This window comes from Cherax quadricarinatus, unplaced genomic scaffold (genome assembly GCF_038502225.1).
Source record: "Cherax quadricarinatus isolate ZL_2023a unplaced genomic scaffold, ASM3850222v1 Contig6115, whole genome shotgun sequence".
In the NCBI taxonomy this organism is placed as follows: Eukaryota; Metazoa; Arthropoda; class Malacostraca; order Decapoda; family Parastacidae; genus Cherax; species Cherax quadricarinatus.
This window is the reverse complement of record NW_027201141.1, coordinates 1-10,981: the sequence shown is the minus strand read 5'-3', so window position 1 is coordinate 10,981 and position 10,981 is coordinate 1. Positions and strand designations below refer to the sequence as shown.

The 10,981-nt window shown below is 38.9% G+C and overlaps 1 protein-coding gene across 1 annotated transcript; it reads left to right on the top strand.

Annotated features, from left to right (window-relative positions):
* Positions 1-695: 695 nt before the first annotated feature.
* LOC138852269 (cell division control protein 42 homolog) lies at positions 696-10,562 on the top strand (the record flags this gene model as incomplete). The annotated part of the gene is given in 3 exon segments (XM_070082023.1): positions 696-874; positions 1,782-1,791; positions 6,418-10,562. Coding segments are annotated over 3 exon segments (543 nt in total), but the record flags the coding sequence as incomplete, so codon positions are not given.
* Positions 10,563-10,981: the final 419 nt, after the last annotated feature.

The following is a 10,981-nucleotide window of genomic DNA, read 5'->3' as shown; positions in this document are numbered from 1 at the left end:
TTCTCCTATGTGCTGGTTATTTTTATATCATATATTTGTTAGTGGCCCACTGGAAGACTTTATATCAGCTTGGAAATGTGCAGTGTCGTCAGTGGATAATTCTCTTGTACATATCCTATTATCGCCTGCAAGCACTTGTTCGAGGCAATAACGACATGCTCTAAACTCATATTGCCTGTGTTGTGTAATTATGTATAACCTAGGTGGCGTATGAGAGACTGACAAAGCTCAGATGCTTCCACACATAAGCCATCATGCCGTATGCAGGCCTAGTTTGGTGCCTCCACTTCTAGAATCGATATAGACTAGAGAAAAGAGATCTAGGTAAATGTTGGTCAAGTTAACGTTAGGGTCTGGGTTTTGGGCAGCTTATCACACAGGATATTATTTATTTTAATAATTGGGAAGCGCTAAACTCGCAGAGGTTATACATTATTATTATTATAATCAAGGGGAAGCGCTAAACCCGGAGGATTATACAGCGCCTGGAGGGGATGTGGAAGGCATTCAGGCTTAATTTGGGGAACAGGAGCACAGATCCAATAGAGAGTTACACAGTCCCTGAGAATGAATTGACAGAACGATGCCTCTACCACTCCCTAACGACAAATGCAGAAGAAATAGTTCTTGTTATGTAATGTATTATTTTTTTAAGAAATATGAGAATGTGATGTTTATTAGAGTTTTTCTCACAGGATGACTTCGACTCGCTGCGGCCGCTGTGCTATCCTCAGACTGACGTGTTCCTGGTGTGCTTCAGCGTCGTGTCGCCCACCTCCTTCCACAACGTAAGGGAGAAGTGGCTGCCGGAGCTGCGTCACCACAACCCCCGAGCACCCATAGTCCTTGTCGGTCTTCTATTGTCCATGGGGAAGTGGAAAAGAATCTTTCCTCCGTAAGCCATGCGTGTCGTATGAGGCGACTAAAATGCCGGGAGCAATGGGCTAGTAACCCCTTCTCCTGTATACAATTACTAAAAAAGAGAAGAAGAAAAATTTTATAAAACTGGGTTGCTTAAATGTGCGTGGATGTAGTGCGGATGACAAGAAACAGATGATTGCTGATGTTATGAATGAAAAGAAGTTGGATGTCCTGGCCCTAAGCGAAACAAAGCTGAAGGGGGTAGGAGAGTTTCAGTGGGGGGAAATAAATGGGATTAAATCTGGAGTATCTGAGAGAGTTAGAGCAAAGGAAGGGGTAGCAGTAATGTTAAATGATCAGTTATGGAAGGAGAAAAGAGAATATGAATGTGTAAATTCAAGAATTATGTGGATTAAAGTAAAGGTTGGATGCGAGAAGTGGGTCATAATAAGCGTGTATGCACCTGGAGAAGAGAGGAATGCAGAGGAGAGAGAGAGATTTTGGGAGATGTTAAGTGAATGTATAGGAGCCTTTGAACCAAGTGAGAGAGTAATTGTGGTAGGGGACTTGAATGCTAAAGTAGGAGAAACTTTTAGAGAGGGTGTGGTAGGTAAGTTTGGGGTGCCAGGTGTAAATGATAATGGGAGCCCTTTGATTGAACTTTGTATAGAAAGGGGTTTAGTTATAGGTAATACATATTTTAAGAAAAAGAGGATAAATAAGTATACAAGATATGATGTAGGGCGAAATGACAGTAGTTTGTTGGATTATGTATTGGTAGATAAAAGACTGTTGAGTAGACTTCAGGATGTACATGTTTATAGAGGGGCCACAGATATATCAGATCACTTTCTAGTTGTAGCTACACTGAGAGTAAAAGGTAGATGGGATACAAGGAGAATAGAAGCATCAGGGAAGAGAGAGGTGAAGGTTTATAAACTAAAAGAGGAGGCAGTTAGGGTAAGATATAAACAGCTATTGGAGGATAGATGGGCTAATGAGAGCATAGGCAATGGGGTCGAAGAGGTATGGGGTAGGTTTAAAAATGTAGTGTTAGAGTGTTCAGCAGAAGTTTGTGGTTACAGGAAAGTGGGTGCAGGAGGGAAGAGGAGCGATTGGTGGAATGATGATGTAAAGAGAGTAGTAAGGGAGAAAAAGTTAGCATATGAGAAGTTTTTACAAAGTAGAAGTGATGCAAGGAGGGAAGAGTATATGGAGAAAAAGAGAGAAGTTAAGAGAGTGGTGAAGCAATGTAAAAAGAGAGCAAATGAGAGAGTGGGTGAGATGTTATCAACAAATTTTGTTGAAAATAAGAAAAAGTTTTGGAGTGAGATTAACAAGTTAAGAAAGCCTAGAGAACAAATGGATTTGTCAGTTAAAAATAGGAGAGGAGAGTTATTAAATGGAGAGTTAGAGGTATTGGGAAGATGGAGGGAATATTTTGAGGAATTGTTAAATGTTGATGAAGATAGGGAAGCTGTGATTTCGTGTATAGGGCAAGGAGGAATAACATCTTGTAGGAGTGAGGAAGAGCCAGTTGTGAGTGTGGGGGAAGTTCGTGAGGCAGTAGGTAAAATGAAAGGGGGTAAGGCAGCCGGGATTGATGGGATAAAGATAGAAATGTTAAAAGCAGGTGGGGATATAGTTTTGGAGTGGTTGGTGCAATTATTTAATAAATGTATGGAAGAGGGTAAGGTACCTAGGGATTGGCAGAGAGCATGCATAGTTCCTTTGTATAAAGGCAAAGGGGACAAAAGAGAGTGCAAAAATTATAGGGGGATAAGTCTGTTGAGTGTACCTGGTAAAGTGTATGGTAGAGTTATAATTGAAAGAATTAAGAGTAAGACGGAGAATAGGATAGCAGATGAACAAGGAGGCTTTAGGAAAGGTAGGGGGTGTGTGGACCAGGTGTTTACAGTGAAACATATAAGTGAACAGTATTTAGATAAGGCTAAAGAGGTCTTTGTGGCATTTATGGATTTGGAAAAGGCGTATGACAGGGTGGATAGGGGGGCAATGTGGCAGATGTTGCAAGTGTATGGTGTAGGAGGTAGGTTACTGAAAGCAGTGAAGAGTTTTTACGAGGATAGTGAGGCTCAAGTTAGAGTATGTAGGAAAGAGGGAAATTTTTTCCCAGTAAAAGTAGGCCTTAGACAAGGATGTGTGATGTCACCGTGGTTGTTTAATATATTTATAGATGGGGTTGTAAGAGAAGTAAATGCGAGGGTCTTGGCAAGAGGCGTGGAGTTAAAAGATAAAGAATCACACACAAAGTGGGAGTTGTCACAGCTGCTCTTTGCTGATGACACTGTGCTCTTGGGAGATTCTGAAGAGAAGTTGCAGAGATTGGTGGATGAATTTGGTAGGGTGTGCAAAAGAAGAAAATTAAAGGTGAATACAGGAAAGAGTAAGGTTATGAGGATAACAAAAAGATTAGGTGATGAAAGATTGAATATCAGATTGGAGGGAGAGAGTATGGAGGAGGTGAACGTATTCAGATATTTGGGAGTGGACGTGTCAGCGGATGGGTCTATGAAAGATGAGGTGAATCATAGAATTGATGAGGGAAAAAGAGTGAGTGGTGCACTTAGGAGTCTGTGGAGACAAAGAACTTTGTCCTTGGAGGCAAAGAGGGGAATGTATGAGAGTATAGTTTTACCAACGCTCTTATATGGGTGTGAAGCGTGGGTGATGAATGTTGCAGCGAGGAGAAGGCTGGAGGCAGTGGAGATGTCGTGTCTGAGGGCAATGTGTGGTGTGAATATAATGCAGAGAATTCGTAGTTTGGAAGTTAGGAGGAGGTGCGGGATTACCAAAACTGTTGTCCAGAGGGCTGAGGAAGGGTTGTTGAGGTGGTTCGGACATGTAGAGAGAATGGAGCGAAACAGAATGACTTCAAGAGTGTATCAGTCTGTAGTGGAAGGAAGGCGGGGTAGGGGTCGGCCTAGGAAGGGTTGGAGGGAGGGGGTAAAGGAGGTTTTGTGTGCGAGGGGCTTCGACTTCCAGCAGGCATGCGTGAGCGTGTTTGATAGGAGTGAATGGAGACAAATGGTTTTTAATACTTGACGTGCTGTTGGAGTGTGAGCAAAGTAACATTTATGAAGGGATTCAGGGAAACCGGCAGGCCGGACTTGAGTCCTGGAGATGGGAAGTACAGTGCCTGCACTCTGAAGGAGGGGTGTTAATGTTGCAGTTTAAAAACTGTAGTGTAAAGCACCCTTCTGGCAAGACAGTGATGGAGTGAATGATGGTGAAAGTTTTTCTTTTTCGGGCCACCCTGCCTTGGTGGGAATCGGCCAGTGTGATAATAAAAAATAATAATTTATAAAACTTATATGGTGGTAAAATTGGAGTCTTTTTCAGTCCTCACGGTATAGCCAAGTAGGTGAATACTCAGCTGACATACATAGGGTATCACTTAGGTTCATGCCACTTAAGTGATGATCATTCTTTGTCATTAGACATATAACACTGGGAATACAGTAAAAAGTGACAACTGAATATCTACTTACACCAGTATGAAAAGTCCAGTTTCCGCACAGCTATCTCCATTTCAGTATTGGATCACTCCAGCCAGTAAGGCGCTACACCAACACAGATGCTGTAGCTCTGCCTTCCAGCTCAGCTATTAGCCCACGAGTTTTTCTAATACTCCCTCTCCCTTACCTTATACAGGTCACTATCTAGCCACCCTTCCCTCTTCGGTGTTCTTGTAGGAAAAGTCACCGAGTGGTATCTTTCTGTTGTTCACAGACGTTGGAATCCCGTGGCATTGGAGGGAAGTTTGGATTAGCATTTCTGACCAAAATACTAGTGTATTTTCAAAAATAAGATATTACAGGTAGATATGGGAAATGAGAAGGAACAAAGAAATACAAAATGGAACAGGCCACCTATATCGAAGTGGAATAGGAAAGGAGTCAAGGCAATGCCCCAACATTTCCCCCCTTACACCTGTCACACTTATCTCCTCTCATATCTGCCATGCCTCTAATCTCCATTTTCCCCAGCCATACTCTACAAATTTTGTATGGAAGGCAGATTATATGGAGAGGAGAAAAAAAGTGGTTAAAGTTCGTAAGACTATAGAAAAGAATGGAGTCATTTTCGGCAAATTTAGCTGTATAGCCCTTGTGGCTTAGCGCTTCTTTTTTGATTATAATAATAATAATCGGCAAATTTAGCTAATAAAATTTTAGGAAAACGGCAAATTGAAAAAAGCAGAGGAGAAAATAGACTTATCAGTGAGAGACTGGATAAGAAATGAAAGGTATTGGAGATACAAAGAATATTTTGGTAAGTTATTGAATGTAAATGATGAGATGCTGTATTATTGTATCTTCCTCTAGGGTGGCAAGAGATTTGTTAATTGGAAAGAGTCAAGAGGTGAGTATGGAGGAAATGATAGTCGAGCACTATCTTTTATGGGTTTTGAAGTAATTTGCTTGTGGTTCACCCTAAAATATATATGGCATTAATTTAATTCTCATGTCAAACATGTTGATATTGCAAGTACTGGAGTCCAGTATAAATTTATGTAAAAAGTAAATAATTTGGTAACCATATAGCAATTTTAGAGCACCTGTCCTTTCAAGAGCAGACAAATGAAAATAGCACATTTTTTTTTTTGGTAGGAAAATTTAAATTTACTGGCCAAACAACAAAGCTAAAAGGTATTTTGTTTGATTTCGAAATATTTAAATACTGTATTTCTTTGTAGTCTATTAATACTGTAGTGCTATAATCAGGAAAGAGCTAAACTCGTAGGGGTCACAGTGCATGAGAAATGGGAAACAAGCAGGTTCAATCCAAAGGGGAGGATATATTCACTTCCTTGGATCAAGAGCCCCTCACTGGTACTAAAGGGGGGGCTGTGCAGTTGCATTCCCCCCCTTCAGTGGAGGTTCTTTCGTGTCAGTGAGGGTCCCTTGTTCCAAGGAAATGGACTAGCTTCCCCTTCCTTGGATTGAATCTGATTGTCCAGACACTGCAAACTCTGCAGGTTTAGTGCTTACAATGGAGCTTCCCTCCCCTCCCCCCCCTCTGTTGCATCTACATTCCTGTGTTTGTCTTTTACTGAAGATGGACATACAAAAGAACTGGTCTCTGCTTACAGTTAGTGAGAAATTGAAGTGTTCTTTGATATCCCTGTAGGAAAAGATAACAGTAAGTCTACAATATTACATGTATACAGTTACACACCCAACTACCCAAGGAGTATAATTTTGTATGATAAGAGTAATACTGTATATTAAAGATATTAATCACGCTGAATTATGTTGCGGGATATATTCATGGGAAAGTGCCAGTATATAGCACCTAGGGAATGGGAGGTAATTGCTTTGATCCAAGGAAGTGGATGCTATTTCTTATTCCATAGATCAAGAGCCCTTCACTAGTATCAGGGCACATTTTCAGAAAGACAGTAGGGTGGAAATTAACTTTGTTGTCAGTGCTACAGGTGTATTTCATTATTAAAAAAATTTCCTTATTAGTCTCCAATTTCACATATCATTAGATCCCTTAAGGACACTAACAATAATCATCATTTCCCAGGTCCTCATAGAACTAGCGCAGTACCGTGAGCAACCAGTGACAGAGGTAGCAGCTCGTCGCTTGGCCCACCAGATTGGGGCAGTTGGATATGTCGAGTCCTCGGCTCTCACACAGCGCAACCTAAAGGAGGTTTTTGACCAAGCCATCCTAGCTGCCCTTGAAGCCCGCAATATCCCAACACTTAGTCGAGGAGGGTCCTCCAAACGGTCTTTCTCTAGGCACAGAAAGATGGGTGGAAGTACACGAGATGGGGCCACCGAGCCTCTTAACAGCCATGCTGGGCGCAACACACTCGAGTACACAGATGACACCTCTCGGAAACGTGGCTGGCGGAAGCTATGCTGCTTTTCCTGATCCACGCCCCCGCCGACCCCACACCACCACTCTGCCACACAAGAACCATGGCAGGGTGTAAGAGACAAGACGAGGCGGCGATATACCTCAGCGGAGACGTGAACCTCACAACTCTCAACAAAAACACCACATCTACACAATTCTTAAGCCCATACACGGTCTTCGTAGCCCATCGCCCGCAGTGTCTTCATACCATGCATTGATCAAATCATCCCACCTCAGAGTCTCTGCAGGCAACGAAAGCGGTCAATTCTTAGCCCTACTAATGCAGTTTAAAAGTGGGCACATGACTCCCTAAACATTTTGTCTTTATACTAAAATTATTTTTCATGTATAGTACACAGTATTTTGCCCTGTAATTTAACTTTTATCATTTTTTCTGCACTGGAATTTCACAATCTGTATATCGTTTCCTGATGAAAGGTCAGTGGGGAGCCTCTTGCAGTGGGCATCCCAATTCTGAAGGTGAAACAAGAATCACAATATGGTCTTAACTGTGTGTGTTCAACTCTGGAACAGTGAATAAAACATAAGTGCCAGGAAGCTTAGGGACACTGTAGTGCCCTGTAGTGTAGCATGCATCTGTGCATATTGTGATCATCTTCAAGAGGAAGCCCTATTGCTGATAAAAGTGTTATCCCTACTATTGTGATAGTGATGTACATAGTTAGTGTAAGGAAATACGGTAAGAGGATAGATGCTATATTCATAGTGAAGCAACTAAGAATTATATGTGGAAAAATGCATTAGTTGCATTACAGATATTATTGTAGAGTTGTACTTTATCACTGTTGTGTGCACATGTGAATGTTTCAGCATTGGTGTGTATATATATATATATATATATATATATATATATATATATATATATATATATATATACATGTACTGTACTTGAAGTATGGCTGTAGTAGAGGTCGACTGGAATTACTAGCAGTGAATGCTGCGTGCAATAAGATTTTGTTGATTCTTCAAGGATCCGCAGATTGTAATATATAATGAACTACATATTTGCAGTATGAAAAAATACCTGAAGTATATTGAGATCACAGCCCTTTCATATATATTTTATTCTGTATTTGGTCAAAGAAGTGTTTAACCAGCAGTGTATCTTATACACACTTTTTAATGTGTTAGTCTGTATTGTACTATGTCAACTCATATTGCTGAGCCAAGTCACAGATTAAACCATTTATCATACAGTATTTGTTATATCATATTTTTCTTGCTTATAAACTGTAACTGATAGTGTACTTGTATATCTTTATGGTTAGAACATTTTGTTTTAGATTTTTTGTAAACCATAATGTTTATATGTACTATATTTACAAAACTATTCAGAAATTTTTGCTTTGTGATGGAATATTGTCATTTGTATGCACATTGCACAGATAAAGTAAAAATTTAAAATGTCCACTTGCAGTCGGTATGTGAAATAAACAATTTAGTCTATAGTAGGCACACTATAGTAAGAAATATATACAGTACTACAGGTTGGTATGTATTACAAGAGAATGAATGGTGTATGGATAAGGATGACAGCTACATGTTATTCCAATTCTAAATGATGTAAATTATTCAGACATTAATAACCAAGAAAATTATAGCAGTTATATTCATTGTATTTTTGTAATCAATAATTAGCCTCACAAGGTAATAAGAGTTTAAATGTTCTAAGTCCAGTATCAATGTATTGCAGTTACAACTGATGAAATCTTCCCTACTGAGGTACTGGATAAATATCACACCACTGGAGTGTTGTATAGTACTGTAATACTCAGTATTCCTTCTGGGCATTTCTGTGGTAACAAATTTGATGAAAATGGGAGCCTTTCTTTAACAAGCCAAGCTTCATTACTGTAGTTGCTACATAAGTTTTACTTTTATCACAGTTTCAAAAATAAAATAAAATTAAAATATTTTTTTTAAGAATTAAAATTTTGTAATATGAATGAACCACTGAGATTGATATTGCATGTCATGCCTTTTAAGCTAATTGATGAAACAAGCAAACTATTCTAAAAAATAAGTTTTAATTTTTTATTTTATACATTGATAGATATGTTTTTGTGAACTAACATGATAGTTTTTTTTTTAATTTGCACCAAAATGAGCTATGCAATCTAGCTGAAATTTACTGTGTATAGTTATTGCATGGCAGTATTATTTTATAACTATGACCCCTGAAGGGCAATACCGTGATGCCAGCAAGAGGCTCCAGATTTCCCAGGTGCTATACGACCCATACAGGTATAATTCTCCTCCCCTGAGAGTAATACATAATGTAATAATTTGCACCAATGACATGTATTAATTTTTACAACTATTGCAACAACGATCGACACTGCTTATAGCAAAATGGTACTTACCGGACAGTTAAAGTCTGCAAATATGACTTTAAACGGATAACATATAATTAATTTTGGTGATATATTGATATTGGCATGTGGCTGAAGACAAAAAAAAATATGTGAATCAATCAGAATGTTCATAGAAGCTTGGCTTATTACAGAATGAAAATTAATTTGTTTTCGTGTGTTGCTATAGAAGGAACATACAGTTTTTATTCCCAGTTGTTCCTACAAATTCATGGATTTCTTTACTCACAAATTTCAATAACTCGACTTTTTTTTATATAGATGTTAACCAATGAATAGATTATCTTTTTCTTGCTCAGTATCTTTCCTATGCTCAAACCCCTTCATATTTTTGTCATTTCTTACATCAGAAACAACCACATTGAAGTGTAGTATGTGCTGTTCATAAAAGAAATAGTCTCTGAAACAAAAATAAGCCCAATACTGAAACAAAATCTGTTATGTACATTGTATTTTAACTTGTTTTTAGTTTCATAGGATTTGTAGGAATGCAAATTTGTAGGGATTACTATACTGCTGATAGTGTTTAAAGAAGTTTATATTGTTGAAAGGAATATGTTATCACTCCATACACCACTTGATGAGGTACCCTTATGTATTCCATATGTACACATACATATTTCTTACCTTGCAAAGTCCACAGTGTACAATTCTATCAGACTTGGCTTGTTAGCAAACTGCACATTATTCAGTGCAAGACGTTCACCTCATCAGCTGCCTATTGAGTACTGTAGTGTTGCAGCACTTGTCTTTCACTTGTAGAATAATGTCCAACATAGCTGAAATTTACTGTAAACTTAATTTTATTTGAAGAGAACTTGCATAAAATTGCTTATTCCTGCATATCTTTCTTTATTAAAGTCAAAGCCACATATAATTGTGTACAATCCAGTTTTATTTTTGCAAATGACTGTTACATTCTCTTGTAAAATCATTGTTTTTACCTTTGGACTATTGTACATTATCAGACCAGTGGGCGAGACCTTGACCTCTGTGGCACCTAGTGGTTGCCCATCCAATGCTAGCAACCAACACTATAGCTGAATGACTCAAATGGGATTAGTGCTTTTTTTCTATTGATATAAAAATCCCTTTACATGATTTGGATTCACCTCGAGCACTAGGTTCTTTTGTCATCAAACATGGGCCTACCTCATTCTACCTTGAAATCCATGTGGAGTGCTAGCCTCTAGTTCTACTAAAAGTCCTCTTTTTCAGTGCATAACATCTCTGGCACCTGTTGCAAGCCCTCCAAAGGTCCTTGGCTTTCATGACACCTACAGCTTATCTGGAACAGGTGAGGCTCGTTTTCTGTGTCTGTTCTCTTCAGCTCGTGGAACTTGTCTGTGATGTTATGATCCCCACTCTGCTCTGTATCAGCCAGCTGAACTATGAGTAAAGAACAACAATAAATGAAGTGTCATTAACCTTTATTAATTTTCAATAATTATGAAATTAAATTGTACTAAAAATGTTTTACAGCATTACATTAAACTTCTGCCCATGAAAGGCTGAAAAATTCATATCTCAAATAATAATGTGGTTCCCCAACACTCCACCCTTACACACAAAATGCTAATATATGCATCTAAATAGTTTAGTGTTCCAGTCACCAATGAGAGGTGTGATATTTTTGTCTTGGCGAGTTTCAAGGAGTCATGCTGACCATGGTAATTATGGCTGAATCTTGAAGGAGAAAGAAGAGTGAACCTGATACTGGTGAAGGGCTCTTGATCCAAGGAATTGGAGCTACCACTCATTTCCTCAGATCAAACCTGATTGCCTCTCATGTCCCATAAGAACATAAAAACATTAGAAAGAAGGAACACTGC